The sequence below is a fragment of the Schistocerca piceifrons genome, chromosome 7, assembly GCF_021461385.2.
Source record: "Schistocerca piceifrons isolate TAMUIC-IGC-003096 chromosome 7, iqSchPice1.1, whole genome shotgun sequence".
In the NCBI taxonomy this organism is placed as follows: Eukaryota; Metazoa; Arthropoda; class Insecta; order Orthoptera; family Acrididae; genus Schistocerca; species Schistocerca piceifrons.
This window is the reverse complement of record NC_060144.1, coordinates 300,727,965-300,750,814: the sequence shown is the minus strand read 5'-3', so window position 1 is coordinate 300,750,814 and position 22,850 is coordinate 300,727,965. Positions and strand designations below refer to the sequence as shown.

Below are 22,850 nucleotides of genomic sequence, written 5' to 3'. Positions count from 1 at the left end.
TTGCGGCGCTGCCCCGCAGTAGGCAGAGTTATAAAGTTTTCAATCAGCGTAATGGAACGTGACCGGTTTTGTAAGCCGTGGCGACCGCTGCGCGAATAAACACGGCCGCCCCCGCTGACGGTCGCGGCGGAGGCCCGCAACGCAAATGAATCAAACGAGATAACGGCGCGCGGCCGCGACTCCTCGCCGGCGCTAATTCCGAACCGCGCGGAAGAGGAGGCCATCTGTGATTTATTGCGCAGATAAGCCCATCAGCAGTGAGCAGCCTCGGAAAATCTAGTTCCCGGCTGCAATCTCATTAGCGAAATTACATCAATAAGGAGCGCTAGCAGCAGCGATAAAAAGTCTCCACGGTTTCTTTCTGCTTGTTTTCATCCCCTCCCCGACAGTTTGACCTTTCGCCTAATTTGACAGCATTTGCTGTACAGTCACCAGCTGGCGGTACGCAGAGAGAAAACCTCAAATGTGTTACAATCTCTCGTATACGGGGCGATCAGAAAGGTCTCGTTTGAGGGCGTTGCTGCAGAGCGACTCCGATGTGAGTATATAAGCACCGACATTTAGGCAAAGGATCAGTGTGTCATTTGTGTATATTCGACGTGCGTGCAGTAAATGCGGAAACATATCTTCACGCCTATACGTATTATACGATACAAATTTCACAGTATAGCAAACGTAGAAATACAACTTTGGTGCTCGGTACTGTATCAGGCAGCACTGTACAGGAGATGTACAGAAAGAAAGGGATCCGAAGAGTTGCTACTGGCAGAGTACCAAACAGCCAGTCAGGTATAATGTGCAACACACCCGTTTACTTAGCTACAGCTCATTTAAATAAAATTAATGAGAAAATGTCTTATGGCAATCATCAATTTTTCGAAATTTGCAGAAAAACTAATTATTTAATTTATATTACTTATATTATTTAATTTCTATTATTTGTAACTATCAGATAATAATCACGTACAAATGTTAGTGTTCAAATCAGTTCAGTCATTAAATGGGTAATTAATTGTAAAATTCGATAATTTCATAAAACAAGAAAATTAATGTTTTGGGTATATTTCTGGTTAACTGGTGCACTGGAAGTTACGTCCACTGTCAAGAGACTATGTTTATATAAAACCTCAATCAAATTCATTGTATTAATTCTGTAATTACGAGTTCTAGAACTTTATGTGGCAGACAAATTATTATTTCGATCATTTAGTGAAAAAGAGATTACTAAGCAAAATTTGAACCCCAAAATCTATTCCCACATTATGTAAAGTACTACAAAATACGTTGGCATCAAAATTTCTGTTGTAATTAACGAGATGTTAATTATTTTTTATCAAGTATTCATAGTCACATTTCTCAGGCAGAATTTCGATACTAAATTTGAAAAGAAATTCTAGAAATCACGTTAAGTTATAATTAGTCATTTATTATTTTCAAAACTGTAAATCTAATTTCTTACGAAACAACCCATTTTATCTGTAACTCAAGTAATGTGACTTTGTTGAACAATACTTTCAAAGAACTTGTTTCGTTAAGAAACTATACAGGGTGTTACAAATAGGTACGGCCAAACTTTCAGGAAACATTCCTCACATACAAATAAAGAAAATATGTTATGTGGACATGTGTCCGGAAACGCTTACTTTCCATGTTAGAGCTCATTTTATTACTTCTCTTCAAATCACATTAATCATGGAATGGAAGCACACAGCAACAGAACGTACCAGCGTGACTTCAAACACTTTGTTACAGGAAATGTTCAAAATGTCCTCCGTTAGCGAGGATACATGCATCCACCCTCCGTCGCATGGAATCCCTGATGCGCTGATGCAGCCCTGGAGAATGGGGTATTGTATCACAGCCGTCCACAATACGAGCACGAAGAGTCACTACATTTGGTACCGGGGTTGCGTAGACAAGAGAAAAATGGTTCAAATGGCTCTGAGCACTATGGGACTTAACATCTATGGTCATCAGTCCCCTAGAACTTAGAACTACTTAAACCTAACTAACCTAAGGACAGCACACAACACCCAGCCATCACGAGGCAGAGAAAATCCCTGACCCCGCCGAGAATCGAACCCGGGAACCCGGGCGTGGGAAGCGAGAACGCTACCGCACGACCACGAGATGCGGGCCGTAGACAAGAGCTTTCAAATGGCCCCATAAATGAAAGTCATGAGGGCTGCGGTCAGGAGAGCGTGGAGGCCATGGAATTGGTCCTCCTCTACCAATCCATCGGTCACCGAATCTGTTGTTGAGAAGCGTACGAACAGTTAGACTGAAATGTGCAGGAGCTCCATCGTGCATAAAAAAATGGTTCAAATGGCTCTGAGCACTATGGGACTCAACTGCTGAGGTCATTAGTCCCCTAGAACTTACAACTAGTTAAACCTAACTAACCTAAGGGCATCACAAACATCCACGCCCGAGGCAGGATTCGAACCTGCGACCGTAGCGGTCTTGCGGTTCCAGACTGCAGCGCCTTTAACCGCACGGCCACTTCGGCCGGCATCGTGCATGAACCACATGTTGTGTCGTACTTGTAAAGGCACATGTTCTAGCAGCACAGGTAGAGTATCCCGTATGAAATCATGATAACGTGCTCCATTGAGCGTAGGTGGAAGAACGAAACTAAAATGAGCTCTAACATGGAAATTAGGCGTTTCCGGACACATGTCCACATAACATCTATTCTTTATTTGTGTGTGAGGAATGTTTCCTGAAAGTTTGGCCGTACCTTTTTGTAACACCCTGTATAAGCTGCGAGCCTAAGAACTTGAGGGTGACAGTAGAAAATGGTTCAAATGGCTCTGAGCACTATGCGACTTAACTTCTGAGGTCATCAGTACTGATGCAAATTATTTATTATGATCGGTTTTTCACATTTACTCCTGGGGTATCTTCAGTAAAGCAATTAATACACAGATTAAAAAAACTTTGCATCAACCCGGTTCCCAGAACTCCTCAAGATTGACGCTGACTGTGGATATTGTATCACAGACACAGTCCCTTTGACTGTTCAGAGATGTAAACAACCATGAATGAGCAGCGCCTATTACACGGAGGGAGTCCGACAGCAGATCAGTTCCAGTCATTCCACCAGGAAGGAGGTACACGGCTCGTGTTGTGTGTAGTTCAACCATACCTTGACGGTCAATATGGCGGTTCGATCACGACCGCATTGTTACTTTGTGCCAGGAAGTGCTCTCAACAAGGGAATTGTCCAGGCGTCTCGGAGTGAACCAAAGCGTAGTTGTTCGGACATAGAGGAGATACAGAGGGACAGGAACTGTCGATGACATGCCTCGCTCAGGCCGCTCAAGGGCTACTACTGCAGTGGATGACCGCTACCTCCGGATTATGGCTCGGAGGAATCCTGGCAGTAACGCCACCGTGATGAATAATGCTTTTCGCGCAGCCACAGGACATCGTGTTACGACTCAAACTGTGAGCAATAGGAGGCATGATGCGCAACTTCACTCCCGACGTCCATGGCGAGGTCCATCTTTGTAACCACGACACCATGCAGCGCGGTACAGATGGGCCCAACAACATGCCGAATGGACCGCTCAGGATTGGCATCACGTTCTCTTCACCGATGAGTGTCACATATGCCTTCAACCAGTCAATCTTTGGAGACGTGTTTGGAAACAACTCGGTCAGGCTGAACGCCTTAGACACACTGTGCAGCGAGTGCAACAAGTTAGAAGTTCCCTGCTGTTTTGGGGTTGCATTATGTGGGTCCGACGTACGCCGCTGGTGGTCATGGGAGGCGCCGTAACGGCTGAACGATACGTGAATATCATCCGCCGACCGATAGTGCAACCATATCGGCAGCATGTTGGCGAGGCATTCGTCTTCATGGACAGTTCGCGCTCCCATCGTGCATATTTTGTGAATGATTTCCTTCAGGATAACGACATCGCTCGACTAGAGTGGCTAGCACGTTCTCCAGACACGAACCCTATCGAACATGCCTGGGATAGATTGAAAAGGGCTGTTTATGGGCGACGTAACCCGCTAACGACTCTGAGGGCTCTACGTCGAATCGCCGTTGAGGAGTGGGACAATCTGGAGCAACTGCACGTTGATGAATCTGTGGATAGTATGCCACGACGAATACAGGCATGCATCAGTGCAAGAGGACGTGCTACTGGGTCGTGCTACTGGGTATCAGAGGTACCGGTATGTAAAGGAATCTGGACCACCACCTCTGAACGTCTCGCTGTGTGGTGGTTCAACATGCAATGTGTGGTTTTCATGAACAATAAAAAGGACGGAAATGATGTTTATGTTGATTTCTACTCCAATGTTCTGTACAGGTTCCGGAACTCTCGGAACCGAGATGATGCATAACTTTTTTTGGTGTGTGTGTTAGGAATCCAAATTAACACTGAACTGGTGGAAGAAAGTCGTCCAAATGAACAAGGTAGGTACACACTATAAGCATTTCACTGAACTTAACACAGACTCGTAATGTACGAGTATGTTACTCGAACATTTTTAGCTAGAATCTGGTAAAAAGTGTGTGTTAGACGCCGTTATTATATATACGTCTTATGTATCAACCTCCCTCCCTCACGTGTCACGAGTCTCAGGAATCACAGTCGGGTGCATTATGTGGATAGCCACTACCTTCTTCTTTTCGCTGCCCAACATTGCGGAACTATGGTCCACCCACCTTCCCTCCTCTCTTCCCTGCTTTCCCCCCCCCCCCCCCCTCCCTCGACTTAATTAGAGTAGCTTTATGGGCGATTTTCACTAAATAAGAAATATAAAAATATTAAAAAGAAAAACTGTTACATGATGACTGGGTGTTGTGTGATGTCCTTAGGATAGTTAGGTTTAAGTAGTTCTAAGTTCTAGGGGACTGATGACCATAGTGCTCAGATCCATTTGAACCATTTTTGAACCAAAAACTGTTATAGTTCCATACATTCTGAAATACCCACGCGGTGATGATTATAACATAATATACTGTGCGTTAAATGTGAAGAATCAGATTTCAGAAGAATTAAAAACAGTTGTACGTCTCCATCTATATTCGGTAAATCGCCATAATTTATATAGCAGAGGCTACGAGGGTACTCCCGACAGCAATTACGATTTCATCCCATTTCATGCCTGGATGAATCTGTTAAGGGTCTAATTCAGTGATTCCCAACGTTTCTGAAACCGTTACACCCTGGGTACAATCAGGTGTTACCTAATATTCCCATCCCACTCCCTACATACTACCCCGAGCGTCACCATCATACTTCAGCAAGAAAACAATTTTTTTCAGCACATTAAGTATTTAAATGACGAAATATAAATGATATTTGTTTTTGCAGACTTTTAATAGACCAAGAATTAACGAGTTAATGAGACAATTGTTACTGTTTATTTCTAACAACCTTTTTCTACCTGCAACTCCTTCTCAAAAAAGAAAGCTATCCACATTGAGGGTAGACACTTGTAACAAAATACTTCTCGCTCTACCGACATTTGGGTCACCCGTGCACGACCCACGAATAGCCAGAGTGGTTAAGGCGACGCTCACGTAAAGCGGGAAAACCGGCTTCTAGCCCTGGTCCGACACAAATTTTCATTGTCATCATTCCCTTAAACAACTACGAACACATTTCATATATTTCATGACGGCTATAGTCGCCGCAGTGCTTTCTCCTCCTGACATGCATGCACTCTGAAAACCCCTCGTCATAGTGCCGTAATACGCCGGTACAGGTGCCGAAGCACTAAGGCGAAGCCCGTTGGTAGAGTAAAGTACATACAACAGGTTGTCATGAAGTTTTAATCAGCAGTTGGAATCACCAAGGTTACGTAATTCTTTCTTTGTTTGCAGGCTACAGTCTTAGGTATTTCAGTGTGTGCCAAGGCTGGAGACATTGCATGCAAAAAAAAAAAAAAAAAAAAAAAAAACAGAACTTTATGTTTTGAAGGTGGTAATTAAATGAATACAGCAAGCACTTAAGAGTGTCCCGAATATTCGTAATTTGCGCCAATATAGCGGGTTCCTGCAATTTTAGAGCTAATTTCAGCGAGGTAAACACAGTCTTTCTTTGGAGATTTGGCAGGGGCGCGGACGCATAACGTAGGTCTTCCTGTCGCCAAGACCACAATAAACCTTACAGTCAAGGCACTAGAAGCAGCAGCGGCGCCACTGCTGTCCAAAGGCCTTAATTTCGCACCGACTACGAGAACCGTTCCAAGAAAAGAGGTCGTTAGCGGTGAGGAACAGGCAATTCGTGATCTTCCCGCAGAGCCAGCGGAAGAGATAAGGCAAGAAACGCACGGGATTGTCAGCGTGTCAGAAACGCCGAAAATAAACATCACAGCAGAATAACCTCAGAACGCTTTGCACCACGTGTGCACTATCGTGCTGTCGGCTGACAAATGGAATTCGACGGTTTTATCGTGCGCCAGCGAATATCATCAGGAAATCTGCGGTGCTGCAGGATTCAGGGTACAAGAAACTCACAAAGGCCGTGACAATAGCCTCGACGAAGGAGACCGTTGCTCTTCTGAAGAACTCTGACGTCTCACCGGAACTGGTAAACAACTACAACGTTAGACTCTAACACCTCCTCTCCTGCAGGGGCTGTCGAAAGTTGAAAAGGAGGAATGTCACTACTTCCCATAGTAACACCACTAGATAGTAAGCACCATCAGCTCATCGCCGTATGGACTGGCCAAGTATCTAGCAGAAGTACTGAACTCTTTGCTAGGGTTCAAAAATGGTTCAAATGGCTCTGAGCACTATGGGACTCAACTGCTGAGGTCATTAGTCCCCTAGAACTTAGAACTAGTTAAACCTAACTAACCTAAGGACATCACACACATCCATGCCCGAGGCAGGATTCGAACCTGCGACCGTAGCGGTCTCGCGGTTCCAGACTGCAGCGCCAGAACCGCGCGGCCACTTCGGCCGGCCTTTGCTAGGGCACTACGTCCTCTACGTGAAGGACTCGTAAGAGTTTATGGGTTATCCTTCGTGGCGAGCCGCAACCGTGTCAAACATTTCTATTTCCGGCATTTCTGTTCATTTATTTCACACACTCATGATTTCGGCTTTATAGCCATTTTCTGTTACAATCTTAATTCTCAAAAACTGTCTGACATGTCTAAAGGACATGTCATCATCAAAACAACATTTATTTGGTATTATAAATCAGTCGTTATTTGAATATTGAAGTTAACGAAGGACATTCTAGTCGAATAAGATGACCTGCTGTTGAGCTTTGATGTTATTATTCATTCTAGTGCCGCTGAAAGATTCGTTGTCCTTCCTGGAGCAAATTTTCGAGCCACAAATAGCGAGACGTTGGCAGCATTCTCTCACTACCACTCACTTTCAGTGGGGCGGTCGTGTTTACGAGCAGGTAGACGGTGTGACCAGGGGTCTTCCCTAGCCAACGTTTCTTTTTCTTATGTTTAAGTCATGAGTCATGTGGATGGTTGATACGATACATCACATTCGAAATAGCCAGAACAAAATCACTAACTTCAGTTTTCTAAGATTTAAGTACAGTTACCCATCACATAAATCCCCAAAGCATTATCCTTAATGTACTTAGAATATAACACAATAGGACTGTAAACAGGAGTAACCAGCAACATCAACCGTATTTCACAATAAAGCCAAGAAAGAACAAGTAGTGAATATGTATTCAGGAAAAATAACAATATTATGAAAAGGATATTTTCTAAATGGTTCAAATGGTTCAGAGCACAATGAGACTTAATATCTGAGGTCATCAGTCCCCTAGAACTTAGAACTACTTAAACCTAACTAACCTAAGGACATCATGCACATCCACGCCGGAGGTAGGATTCAAACCTGCGACCGTAGCGGACGCGTGGTTCCACACTGAAGCGCCTAGAACCGCTCGGCCACATCGGCAGGCGATATTTGCTACTAATCATTTAGCGGAGATGCTGAGTCGCAGATGGGCATAACAGAACACTATCAGAAGGTGAGATTTCGGCCAACAAGGCCTTCGTAGACAATAGACAACGTACACACACACACACACACACACACACACACACACACACACACACACACACACACACGGGAAAGACGTGTTTCCCAGCAGCAAAGAAGAAGAAGAAGAAGTGCACATAGCTATTAAAGTATGCATTTTGGAGTCCATATCTACTAAACATTTTTCCTTGTTTTGGTCCCTACTACAATCTCTGAAAGTTTGTTGGCGGCGTTCTGGTTCACCTTACATAAGAGCGAGTGCAAAAAAAAAAAAAAAAAGCTCTGAGCACTATGGGACTTAACTTCTGAGGTCATCAGTCCCCTAGAACTTGGAACTACTTAAACCTAACTAACCTAAGGACATCACACACACATCCATGCCCGAGGCAGGATTCGAACCTGCGACCGTAGTGGTCGCGCGGTTCCAGACTGTAGCGCCTAGAACCGCTCGGCCACCCCGGCCGGCGCTACGGAACATTGAGCGGAAAATTGCAAGACTCATTTCTACGTCACTGCTCGATTCGACTGCAATTCAGTATTAATTTATTCATACTGTAATAGGCTAAGCCAAAGCCGTGCAAGTGCCATATCTGGAGCACCAGCTGCTGCGGCCAATGTCCTGGTGACAGAAGCATCTCTCGCTGTGTGCCAGTTTCCGTGCCGTCACACCTTCACGTGCCGATGACCTGGGATGTTGATCAGGCCCCAGGAACCTTCTGCAGTCGTGTTTGACAACAGATGGACGCCAGTCACCGACACTGTTCCAGATTTCTCCGCGGTGACACAAAAACTCCGCCTTTCAGTGAATTCAGCGCCAAACAAAAAAATTTAATTCCCGGTCCAGCCGAGTACGTCACGAATGGCACATCTGGGTCTTACTATGACATACAGCCCACGTACGTATTATGCAGCCGTGTTCACTGTCCCCAGGCAGTGAAACGGCGACCACTGTCTGAGTGCCTCAGTCCGGTCCACTAGCCATCTGCCACCTCCGCCACGGTAAGGGGCACACAGGGAGCGCCAGCTGCCCACCGCCACTCTCCAACCTACAGTTCTGAGTTCATCAGCCGGGTAGTCCCGCCGGGCCCGCCTTCCTAGTCCTTGCTACTGCTTGACTCATAGCTGCAGCCGCCTTCTGTCTGCCTGCTGCCGACACTCGTTTCTACGTTTATGATCAGACTGGCTGCCTACATCGTCTGCTCCTCCACCCACGTCCAGAAGAAAATCGATCTCCCACAACTTTCTGAAGCAGCATTGCAGCACCATACAAAGGTTGAGTCAGCATGAAAGGTACATGATTTGAGGGGGATTCTGAAAAAAAATCCAATGAAGGTATGCCCTTTTCTTAACCGTACCTGACGTACAGCTGTTTGAAAATCACTGGCGTCAGTCCCCCCCCAAGTCGTCCTCCAGCAGCACTCACATTCACATGCGAATACAACCAACGCGACACTAGGCTGCATAGTGTTGTCATTACTTTACAAGTGTTGTCATTACTTTACATTTGAATGCGCACTTCATTTGCGTATGGTGGGGCGACGACTGCTGCCAGTGTACGAGCTGTTTATCTCACCTCTCAGAAATACAGTACTTGCAGGTGTCTTATGTATAGTCAAAATAGTACGGGTCAGTGTAGTGCAAACGTCACAGGTATTCACAAATGCGGAGTGTGGTGACATGACCTTTGTCTACGAGTTTTGCAATGGTAATTTCAGAGACGCTATTCGCGAATACGAACGATGATTTCCTACTCGCACAGCTCGGGGTAGCAGAATATTTAGCAGGGTATTTGACAGATTTTGTCAGCGTGGAACGCTTCGCAGCTTACAAGTTGTATCTGATCGTCCCATCCAACAAGATCTTAGTGAAGATTTCATGGCATAATGCAGCCGAACTACCAGATCTAGAAGAATTGCTGAACAACTTGGTATTCCACAAACACGAATGTGGTGTGCACAGTTCATGAGCACGGTCTGCATCCACCTCATCGGCGCAGTGTGCAACATCTGCAAGTAAGAGATGATACCATACGAAAGGAATTCCGCCATTTGATCATTGCCAAGGTACGCTGTACTCCACGTACTCTGTTTCCTGTTCGGTCACCATTTACCCACAACGGCGCAACTCTCGTGTGGGCGGTTGAAAATCTGCACGTTGCTATGGAAACAAGTTTTCAATGACGTTTCTCAGTGAACGTATGGTGTGCTATTACTGAATACCAACTCATTAGTCTAGTTGTTTTAGATAACCATCTTACTGTAGTAATGCATCCTAATTTCCTTCAAAATGTGTTACCAGTATACTTAGATTATATTCCTCTGGCAACACGATGTTGTTTGTACTTCCAGCACGACAGAGCTTCTGCACATTCCGTACGGTCAGTGGGACAGTATGCCTTGTAACGTATCCTGGACCTTGGATCGGTCGCCGTGGAGTCATTTCTTGGCTATCGAGGTCACCCGATCTTTCTTTATTAGATTCCTGTTAGTGGAGTAAGATTAAGAGCGAAAGCCACACGCACAGAGTGATCCAAAGGAGGAACTTCGCACTCTTATTTCACATGCGTGTGCTGAAGTAAAAGAATGTACGAATGAGCTCAGGTCAGCAACACGGCAGCTGTCTAGAAGAGCTGCAAAATATACTGCAGTTGACGCTTCACTTTTAGAACATCTATTGTGAGGAAATGTACACAATTAGACAAAACAGTAGACCATGATGTTGTATTTGCTATCATCTACACTTTTCCTGTTCCCCATTGCTTTCATCAGTTTGCTTGAAAGATCTGAGAGCAGGATAACAGGAGTTATGTTCACGAGACGTTTTTTATTCAAAATTACTAATACTATCGCCCCTCAAAGTATGTAACTTTCCTCCTGACTCACCCTGTACAACAATTCTACATTTTGGGTTACAGAGTTCCATTGTCATTGTGTGATATATATATATATATATATATATATATATATATGTGTGTGTGTGTGTGTGTGTGTGTGTGTGTGTGTGTTGGGGGGGGGGGGGGGGGGCGGAGAGGGAGTGAAATGTAGACGTGGAATTCTACATAACTCCTAATAATAAGAAAATCATCGACTACCCTGACACCAACAGCTATAAAAGCGATTACACTGAGGTGACAAAAGTCGTGGGACACCTCCTAATATCGTGTTGGACCACCTCCTGCACGGCACAGTACAGCAACTCGACGTGGCATGGACTCAACAAGTTGTTGGAAATCCCCTGCAGAAATAATGAGGCGTACTGTCTCTGTAGCAAGGATCCAGCAAAGAAACACCAACGCAGATGACGTGTGAAAAGGCTGAGGTGATGATAATGATGATGATGACTGTCTCTGTAGCCGTCCATAATAGGGTATATCATTCTTTCTGGAAATCGTCTTAATTGGTTAATTACATCATTTTATACTCATAACACGCATTTTCCTCCTAGAATTACAATATTCATTTATAAAAACGGAAATGAAATTCAAATAATTTGAAAGCCCCCTAAAAAGCTCCATTCGAATCATGTGATGCCAGTGACGTCAGTGTCTAGTACGTTGCTCCCAGTGTCATAAAGCTTATTCACAGTGATGTCTTGTTTCGGAATTCATGCCTCGGAAAGTGGATTAAAAATAATGTGTAATATCACACTGTGCAAATTCATCTATAAAAACTTTTGAAAATTGTTTTTGGGTGTTTCACAGAATGAAAAGGTGCGTAAAAACTGGTTGCAGTGTACCAGCAAAATTACTCCTCGTTGATGCCCAAATTCCTTTACTTAATTAAAAATACCTTGCACTCTGAAGTTAACATAATTAACCTCCGAAATAAGCTTTTCCATTGTTACAAAGAAGTACAGTGCCAGTCGAGGAAATTGAATTCTTCGTAAAAATTATTTTTATACCCTCTTTCTTGGACACCACCGGTAGCTCGATTAGTAGAGCAGTGGGCTGTCGAATATTGAAAAATAGTTTCCATAGGTCGTTGGTTAAAATTTAGCCTGTAATAATATTTCCACTTATTTATGAAACCAATCGACAGTCTTTCGTATTAAAATCAGATCACAATTACAAAACTCGACCACACCGATTAAAAACTGACTGTTATTGTGTTTTCCTTGCCGTTTACATGCGCTTGCATTTGCAATAACTGTTCACATACGTCACGTTCAAAAAAATATTTTCTATTTAATGTGACCACATACTTTTTACTTTAATAGAAACAATTCTTTTTTTTACCTTCGCACTGTCCAGGAGGATCCTTATTGTTTAGGCTTTTGCAGTTTCATCATCAGCCGGTCTCTGTGGCCGAATGGTTCTAGGCGCCTCAGTCCAGAACAGTACTGCTGCTACGGTCGAGGGTTCGAATCCTACCTCGGGAATGGATGTGTATGATGTCCTTAAGTTAGTTAGGTTTAAGTAGTTCTAAGTATAGGGGACTGATGACGTCTGATTTTAAGGTCCATAGTGCTTAGAGCCGTTTTGTTTCATCATCTTTCATAAGATGAAGTTAAGTCTGCTTCAGATACTGATGTTAGTTTCCACTCACGAAGAGCACAGCCCTTTTCTGTTACCTGCAGGCAGTACATACTTTACAAAATGTCATCGTCCTACATCTCTTTGTACTGTGGGAGTGTAGTGATTATCTTCACTACTAGCAATGCTATCGAATAAAGGTAAATATTTGTTGGCAAAGTAGATGCATATATCCTCAGTTGCCCATTGATATCAAGCTGTATACAATACTTCCCATCATCGAAACAACTGCTACAATGAGTTCTGGTTCAAATGGCTCTGAGGAATATGCGACTTAACTTCTGAGGCCATCAGTCGCCTAGAACTTAGAACTACTTAAACCTAACTAACCTAAGGACATCACACATATCCATGCCGAGGCAGGATTCGAACCTGCGATCGTAGCGGTCGCTCCGTTCCAGACTGTAGCGCCTAGAACCGCATGGCCACTCCCGCCGGCTACAATGAGTTCTATCTGACGCTATTTTCATATTTAGCGTAAAACTTTTAAAAATTATGACCCTTTCATGGCTTCACCTGTGTTCTTCTTATCCGTATTCCCTAACGCTATCCGTTGCCACGCATCTTACAACGCTTCTGCTGAGCATCTTGTACAGCGGAAATCACCACTAAGATTTGCCATGAATAATTTTATTATGGTTTGGGTTGTATTCATGACTGGTAGTAGACAATCAAGATATAAGATACGGAGCCATTAGCAAGAGTTCCACAATCCTTAGTTTTGAGCGGGTTTAATGACGTTGCAGCGAGCTAGGAAAACGATGTCCGCCCTTGCAGAAATCTCTGCTCTAAATGAGTGCAGCATAAAAGCATCAATTTTCTTAAGGTTTCCACTATCAGCGTTCACAAAATTCCTGTCTATTATTACTTCAAAGTTGCAAAGCGTTTTCCATCACTGAGGGGGCAAACTATTTGAAGAAAAAGTACGTAAAAACCTAGTGACTTCGGTTACGACTCCTGCAACACACCTATAGCTTCGTCTTATTTATAGTCAGTGATGTCACAAGAACTCCAGCCAATAACAGAGCGTTTTCGATCACATGATCAAATCTCGATCTTTAATGATTTTTAAGCTTTAATTACATATAAATCAGATATCTTTTGTGAGAATATTGACCGTAACTGCGATTTGACTGTTATGATCACTCGGAATAACAACAATCCGAACCATATTTTTAACATAGTAATATGGCCTATTGCGAAAGTGCTGTCGGTGGAGGATTCTGTGCACGAACTGACCTCTCGACTCTGTCCCATAAATGTTCTATGGGATTCATGACGGGCAATGTGGATGGTCAAATCAATCACTCGAGCTGTCCAGAATATTCTTCAAACCAATGGCGAACAGTTGTGATCCGGTGACATGTTTGGTACCAAGAATTCCGCGAAATTAGCGCAAACGGTCTCCAAGTAGTCGAATAGAACCATATCCAATCAATGATTGGTTCAGTTGGACCAGAGGACACAGTCCATTCCATACAAACACAAACCACTCTGTTATGGAGCCAAAACTTGGGTCGGTAATCTGTTGCCATAGCTCATTAACGCCAGATTTAGCCACATAGTCCTGACAGATATGTTCGTTGTACATCCCACATTGTTTTCTGCGGTTATTTCACGCAGTCTAACCCATTGAATTACAGACCCATATCACTGACCTCAATTTGCAGTAGGAGTTTGGAGCATATACTGCACTCGAATATTATGAATCACTTTCAAGAAAATGACTTATTGATACATAACCAACACGGATTCAGAAAAATGTCTTTCTTGTGCAACACAGGTAGCTCATTATTCCCATGAAGTAATGAGTGCTGTCGACAAGGGATCTCAGATCGATTCCATATTCCTAGATCTCCAGAAGACTTTTGATACCGTTCCTCACAAGCGACTGTTAATCAAATTGCCTGTATATGGAGTATCGTCTCAGTTGTGTGACTGGATTCGAGGTTTCCTTTCAGAGAGGTCACAGTTCGTAGTGATAGACGGTAAATCATCGAGTAGAACAGAAGTGATACCTGGCGTTCCGCAAGGTAGTGTCATAGGCTCTCTGCTGTTCCGGATTTACATAAATGATCGAGGTGATAATCTGAGCAGTCCCTTTATATTGTTTGCAGATGACACTGTAATTTATCGTCTAGTAAAATCGTCAGACGGTTGTCCGCCCCCGGTAGCTGAGTGGTCAGCGCGACAGAATGTCAATCCTTAAGCCCGGGTCGAAGATTTTCTCCGCTCAGGGACTGGGTGTTGTGTTGTCCTGATCATCATCATTTCATCCTCATCGACGTGCAAATCGCCGAAGTGGCGTCAAATCGAAAGATTTGCACCCGGCGAACGGTTTACCCGACGGGAGGCCTTAGTCACACGACATTTCAATTATGAGACGATCATTTACAATTACAAAATGATCTAGAGGGAATTTCTGTATGGTGCGAAAAGTGGCAATTAGCACTAAACAAAGAAAAGAGCGAGGTCATCCACATGGATACTAAAAGAAATCCGATAAATTTTGGGTATACGATAAATCTCACAAATCTAAGGGATGTCAATTCGACTAAATACCTAGGAATTACAATTACGAGCAACTTAAATTGGAAAGACCACATAGATAGTATTATGGGGAAGGCGAAACAAAGACTGCGCTTTGTTGGCAGAACTCTTAGAAGATGCGACAAACCCACTAAAGAGACAGCCTACATTACACTTGTCCGTCCTCTGGGGAATATTGCTGCGCGGTGTGGGATCCTTACCAGGTAGGATTGACGGAGGACGTCGAAAAAGTGCAAAGAAGGGGTACTCGTTTCGTGTTATCGCGCAATAAGGGTGAGAGTGTCACTGATATGATACGTGAGTTGGGATGGCAGTCAGTGAAACAAAGGCCCTTTTCTTTGCGGCGAGATCTATTTACGAAATTTCAGTCGCCAACTTTCTCTACCGAATGCGAAAATATTTTGTTGACACCCACCTACGTAGAGAGAAATGATCATCATAATAAAATAAGAGAAATCAGAGCTCCAACGGAAACATTTAGGTATTCCTTTGTCCCACGCGCCATTCGAGAGTGGAATGATAGAGAAGTAGTATGAAAATGTTTCGATGAACCCTCTGCCAGGCACCTAAGTGTGAATTGCAAAGTAACCATGTAGATGTAGATTAGCTGTAGATGAATGTTGCTTGTCTGTTAGCACTGACAACTCTAAAGCCGTCGGCACACGGACCGTGCATCCGAACGTTGAGCGTTGAGCGTGCCGAGTTTCTGATGTCATAGCGTGGAATAGCACGTTCGGGAATCTTCCCGAACGTGCAGAGCAATATCTGGCATGTCAGATATTCTGAGTGTGCGTCTGAGCGTTGACCAATGAGATGGCACAACGCCACCTACGTCACACGCACGCCGTCTCCCTTCAGTACAGAGTTGTGAGGCGCAATATTGGCATTCATTTCAAGCCTATATGTATGTATGCCGTTTCTGAGCACCAACAAACTGAGAATCACTGGAAAACCCGTTGCTAACTGTGTGATTCGTTCTAATAAAATATTGAGAAACATCATATTCGTGGCAAAAGAATTACTGTAAATTGCGTTTTATGAGAGTAGACTATTTGAAGGCAGCGACACCTTGAAGATCCACCCAAAACGCATTGTTCTTGGTACAACTCGTTATAATTAAATTTTAATTAGCAACAAATCTACGATTAAGGTTTTCAGGAAGGGTAAGATAATATGATTAGATACTATGAGAGTGCTTTTCGTGTTTAGCGTACTGAATAGCGTCACTCTTTTGTACCGAGTTGTTTGTTGGGGCGGTGGTTCGCGTCCTGGCCCATCCAAATTTTTTTCCTAACATTCGCGTTTTTATTAGGTTCTGATACTTTATTATTAGTTTAATGTATGGATATACTATGATATTTGATGTTATGTAAATATAAGTTCACCTTTTTTGAGGGGTGACTTTGTTCGATTGGCTTAATCTACAGGACAGCTTGCGCTACTTGCATAAGATATTTTCTCCTTTTCCTATTACGCTTCGTAATTCACATGTTGCAAAGATTCTGCTACCGGGTAGGAACAGTGATCGAGTAAGACTGACCTTGGGGTTTTACTAAAATGTGGGAATGATGAAGTAATGTTTATTTTATGCGGAGAAGTATTCCAAATTTGTACCGCACTGTTTGTAATGGAACTTTTATAAGCCTGTGTCCTTACTGATTGGACATGGTGCTTTCCTTTTCTTGGAAAATGGAGGAAAGGTACGTTTTAATATAGCTACCGTGGGAATTTTACGCACGCCAGTTGAGTAAACAGTGTGATTTACAAACTAGAAACATCCGTAACTGCCGCTGGAGTGTGTTGCGATCGCGTATACCACGTTGGGGCCCACGTACCGTATGCACAAGTCGCATCGTTCCTGAGCGTTCAGCAGCACGTTGAACTTGGCACGCTCGACGTTAACGCGCGACAGCATGGTCCGTGTGCCGACAGCTTAAGCGAACGCCCTGCTCTCGGTCGCTAAGTGAAGGCCGTCGGCCACTCCATTGTCCATGGTGTGATGTAATGCCCGAAATTTTGTATTCTCGGCACACTATTGAGACTGTGGATCTCGGAATATTGACTGCGCTAACGATTTCCGAAATAGAATGTTCCATGCGTCTAGTTCCAACTAACATTGCACATTCAAAGTTAATTACCGTCGTGCGACCTTAGTCACGTCGGAAATCTTTTCACATCAACCATCTAGTACAAACAGAAACTCCACCAATGCATTGCCCTTGTACACCTTGTGTACGTGATACTACCACCATCTTAAATCACTTAATAAAAGCAAATCTTCTGGGCCGGACTGTATACAATTACGTTCCTTTCGGAGTATGCTGATGCATTAGTTCCATACTTAACAATCATATACAACCGTTCGATCGACGAAAGATCCGTACCCAAAGACTGGATGGTTGCACAGGTCACACCAATATTCAAGAAAGGTAGTAGTAGTAATCCACTAAATTACAGGACCATATCGTTAACGTCGATATGCAGCAGGATTTTGTAACATATATTATGTTCGAACATTATGAATTACCTCGAAGAAAACCATCTATTGACACGCAGTCAACATGGGTTTAAAAAACATCGTTCCTGTGAAACACAACTAGCTCTTCACTCACATGAAGCGTTGAGTGCAATTGACAAGGGATTTCAGATCGATTCCGTATTTCTAGATTTCCGAAAGGCTTTTGACACTGTACCACACAAACAGCTCGTAGTGAAATTGCGTGCTTATGGAATATCGTCTCAGTTAAGTCACCGGATTTGTGATTTCCTGTCAGAGATGTCACAGTTCGTAGTAGTTGACGGAAAGTCATCGTGTAAAACAGAAGTGATCTCTGGTGTTCCCCAAGGTAGTGTTATAGGCCCTTTGCTGTTCCTTATCTATATAAATGTCTGCAGCTCGTGGTCTCGCGGTAGCGTTCTCCCTTCCCGAGCACGGGATCGATTCCCGGCGGGGTCAAATGACTGGGTGTTGTGTCGTCACCATCATTGATCCCCATCACGGTCGGAGGAAGGCAGTGGCAAACCACCTCCACTAGGACTTTGCCTAGTAAAGCGGTGCGGGTGTCCTGCATTGTCCCCTACGCTCTGTCAATGAGTATGGGACCTCATCATCATTATCATCATCATCATCATCATCTGAATGGTGCGAAAAGTGGCAGTTGACCCTAAATAACGAAAGGTGTGTGCTCATCCACATGAGTGCAAAAAGGAACTCGTTAAACTTCGGTTACACGGTAAATCAGTCTAATCAAAAAGCCGTAAATTCAACTAAATACCTAGGTATTACAATTGCGAACAACTGAATTTGGAAGGAACACATAGAAGATGTTGTGGGGAAGGCTAACCAAAGACTACGTATTATTGGCAGGACACTTAGAAAATGTAACAAACCCACTAAGGAGACTGCCCACACTACACTTGTCCGTACTCTTTTAAAATACTGCTGCGCAGTGTGGGATTCTTACCAGATAGGACTGACGGAGTACATCGAAAAAGTTCAAAGAAAGGCAGCACGTTTTGTATTATCGCGAAATATGAGAGAGAGTGTCACAGAAATGATACAGGATTTGGGCTGGAAATCATTAAAAGAAAAGCATTTTTCGTTGCGACGGAATCTTCTCACGAAATTCCAATCACCAACTTTCTCTTCCGAATGGCAAAATATTTTGTTGACACCGACCTACATAGGGCGGAACCATCACCACGATAAAATAAGGGAAATCAGAGCTCGTACGGAAAGATATAGGTGTTCATCCTTTCCGCGCGCTATACGACATTGGAATAATAGAGAATTGTGAAGGTCGTTCGACGAACCCTCTACCAGGCACTTAAATGTGATTTGCAGAGTGTCCATGTAGACGCAGATGTAGATCTATATATGTGCATATCGCTATCCCATGATTTTAGTCACCTCGGTATACAGGGTGAAAAATATTTAAACCGACAAACTCTGGAAGGTTGTAGGGAACATCAAAACAAATATTTTTCCCTAATGTCATTCTTTCCTATGAGGAGTATTTAAACCGGTAGAGGAAGATTTCTCTGGCTGAAAATTAATTAAACCAACAAACACTTCTCCATTTTTTTATGACCAAGAGACATCATATTAACGCAACCCAATTTCAATTACAGTAGATTTTCAAAAATGCCTCCATTGACACGTAAACAAAGGTTACACCGTCGGATCATATTCTGTCTGACACTGGCAGAAACCCCAGGAGTATCCTGAATTGTTCCTGCTGCTGCTACTATCCGGGCAACCAGATCCTCTTCTGATGCAACAGGAGTTGCGCAAACAAGGTCGCGCATCTCTCCTCACACAAAAAAGTCCAGAGGGGACATATCTGGGGATCGAGCAGACCGTGGTACAGAACCACCTCTGCCAGTCCACTATTCTGGGAACCGTCGGTCGGGGAATCGACGCACACGACGACTGAAATGTGCATGTTGGATCCACATGCGATGTCTTGTAGGGAGCGGGACGTCTTCCAGCAATTCTGGCAATGCTCTGGTGAGAAAATCGCAATAGTGTCTGCCATTTAATGGCCTAGGTAGCAGATACGGCCCAATTAAACAGTCCACAACAACATCGACCCACACATTAACGAAGAATCGCATTTGATGAGCGCTAGTAACTGTGTCATGTGGGTTATCCTCACTCCGAACATGCGAATTGTGCATGTTGATGACTCCATCATGCCTGAACGTTGCTTCAGCGATAAACAACACAGAGGAGGGAAATGTAGGATACATTTCACATTGTTCCAGGAACCACTGCGAAAGCGGTGCTCTGGGTGGATAATCAACTGGTTCCAGGTTGTGGACACGCTTTAAGTGAAATGGAAGTAACAACTGATCTCGAAGGACTGTTCTTACATTCGTCTGATTCGTTCCCATGTTATGCCCGTCTCACACGGAGCAAGGTTCGCCGCAAGTTTGCGAGATGGCGTGCATGCCTGCCGGCTTGCAGGGAAAGGAGCCGGCTATCTTCTATGCCGAAGCTCTCCCACGGTGCAAGATCGGCAGCTAGTTGTGTTGTAATCGGCTGCATGTTATATCGAACGAAGATGGCTGCTTCAGATACAGATGTTCAGAGCAAACTGGCGTTATTAGCTGTTTTGGTGCTAAACGATGCAGAAATGCATGCTAATGAGAGAAGAAGAAAGAAAGCATGGAGGAAAAACTGGATTAAGAGGAGAAACGCTGGAAAACGTGTGCTCTCCATGCTTCATAAAGAGTTGAAGTTAATTCGCGTAACACTTATATTTGTTTGAAAAGTATCACCATCTCATTACTGTTTGATTTTATAAATATACCAATAATGACTGTTATATACGACTTTAATTTATAGAATAGAAGACCGTACATCCTTTGCAAATTTTATACGAATCTTGCTCCGCGTGAGACGGGCTTTACGTACAATTGCACGAGTGCTGATTGAAGGATCACGCTCCACATGCTGCAAGACAGCTTCCTCAAATTGCAGCGTTCTTACCGTGTGACGGCGTCGCTGTCCAGGTAATCTGTTAAATGACCCGGTCTCACGCAGACGTTGATAAACAGCAGCAAAGGTCGTATGATGCGGGATATGGAGATTAGGATATTGTTGCTGAAAAACCCGCTGTGCAGCTCGTCCGTTGTGGTGCGCTACGCAGTACGCACCAACCATATCAGTGTACTCACTCCAGGTGTATCGTTCCATTGGTAAACAGAGACAGTGCACTAGTACACTGGTGGACAGCAGTTGCCTACAACTGAAGATCGTAATATGGCCTCCACCAGTATAAGTAATAATTATAGGAAAAAAAGACATTAGGGAAATTTGTTTTGATGTCGGTTTAAATACTTTTCACCCTGTATAACACCGTCACGTCAGGCTGATGTGTGAATCGACAGCGGCTGTTAGCAGGTAGCGGCCTACCTTCGTCGTCGACGGTGAAGAGCCCGACGCCGTCTCCGCCGCGGATGGAGTAGGAGACCCTGGAGTCGTCGCCGCGCGGGTCCGCGTCCGTCGCTCGCACCGTGGTCACCAGCGTGCCGGCCGGCTGGTTCTCCAGCACGGCTGCGGCCCACACGAACTCGCCGAACTGCGGCGCGTGCACGTTCTCGTTGACGTCGACCACCTCGACGACGACCGTGGTGGAGGAGGAGAGCGGCGGCGCGCCGCGGTCGCGCGCGCGCACCACCAGCGTGTGCACCTGCCGCTCCTCGAAGTCGAGCGGCGCCGCCGTGCGCACCGCGCCGGACAGCCGGTCCACGCTGAACGCCTCGTCGCCGTCGCCCGCGCCGCCCACCAGCGAGTACTGCACCTGCGCAGCCGCCGCCGCACGTCATCCGTTAGCTCCCGCACGGGCGCGAGGACAGTGTCAGATGTGGCAAGATAGCGTAGCACCACTTGCAATGCAGGGTGTTTCCATAAGACCGTGCAAAAATTTAACAGGACTTACAGATACTCCACACAACAATTTGAGACGGCGAACCTGGGTAGAAATGGTTTAAATGGCTCTGAGCACTATGGGACTTAACAGCTATGGTCATCAGTCCCCTAGAACTTAGAACTACTTAAACCTAACTAACCTAAGGACATCACACAACACCCAGTCATCACGAGGCAGAGACAATCCCTAACCCCGCCGGGAATCGAACCCGGGAACCCGGGCGCGGGAAGCGAGAACGCTACCGCACGACCACGAGTCGCGGACGAACCTGGGTAGAGGAAAGGAAAAAAGGAAAGGAGGAAAGTGCGATTAGATTGGGATAGAATGGGAGACAGAAAACGAGAGGAGTTCTTGAACATGAGAAAAGAAACTTCCTGGCAGATTAAAACTGTGTGCCGGATCGAGACTCGAACTAGGGACCTTTGCCTTTCGCGGGCAAGTGCTCTACCACTCTAGGAAGGTAGGAGACGAGGTAATGGCAGAAGAAAAGCTGTGAGGACGGGGCGTGAGTCGTGCTTGGGTAGCTCAGTTGGTAGAGCACTTACCCGCGAAAGGCAAAGTTCCCGATTTCGAGTCCCGATCCGGCACACAGTTTTAATCTGCCAGGAAGTTTGATGGGAAACATCCCCTAGGATGTGGCTAAGCCATGTCTCCGCAATATCCTTTCTTTCAGGAGTGCTAGTTCTGCAAGGTTCGCAGGAGAGCTTCTGTAAAGTTTGGAAGATATGAGACGAGGTACTGGCAGAAGTAAAGCTGTGAGGACGGGGCGTGAAGCGTGCTTGGGTAGCTCAGTTGGTAGAGCACTTGCCCGCGAAAGGCAAAGTTCCCGATTTAGAGTCCCGATCCGGCACACAGTTTTAATCTGCCAGGAAGTTTGAAACATCCCCTAGGATGTGGCTAAGCCATGTCTCCGCAATATCCTTTCTTTCAGGAGTGATAGTTCTGCAAGGTTCGCAGGAGAGCTTCTGTAAAGTTTGGAAGATAGGAGACGAGGTACTGGCAGAAGTAAAGCTTTGAGGACGGGGCGTGAAGCGTGCTTGGGTAGCTCAGTTGGTAGAGCACTTGCCCGCGAAAGGCAAAGCTCCCGAGTTCGAGTCTCGGTCCGGCACACAGTTTTAATCTGCCAGGAAGTTTCATATCAGCGCACACTCCGCTGCAGAGTGAAAATCTCATTCTGGAAGCCGGCCGAAGTGGCCGTGCGGTTAAAGGCGCTGCAGTCTGGAACCGCAAGACCGCTACGGTCGCAGGTTCGAATCCTGCCTCGGGCATGGATGTTTGTGATGTCCTTAGGTTAGTTAGGTTTAACTAGTTCTAAGTTCTAGGGGACTAATGACCTCAGCAG

The 22,850-nt window shown here is 44.8% G+C and overlaps 1 protein-coding gene across 1 annotated transcript in view; it reads right to left on the bottom strand.

Annotated features, from left to right (window-relative positions):
- The window catches only part of LOC124805643 (fat-like cadherin-related tumor suppressor homolog), a gene marked incomplete at its 5' end in the record, with an annotated part of 863,745 nt that overhangs the window by 826,470 nt on the left and 14,425 nt on the right, over positions 1 to 22,850 (bottom strand). The window contains one exon of the mRNA XM_047266209.1: positions 20,992 to 21,379. Within this exon, the coding sequence (XP_047122165.1) occupies positions 20,992 to 21,379 (388 nt within the window). The remainder of the gene's footprint in view (positions 1 to 20,991; positions 21,380 to 22,850) is intronic.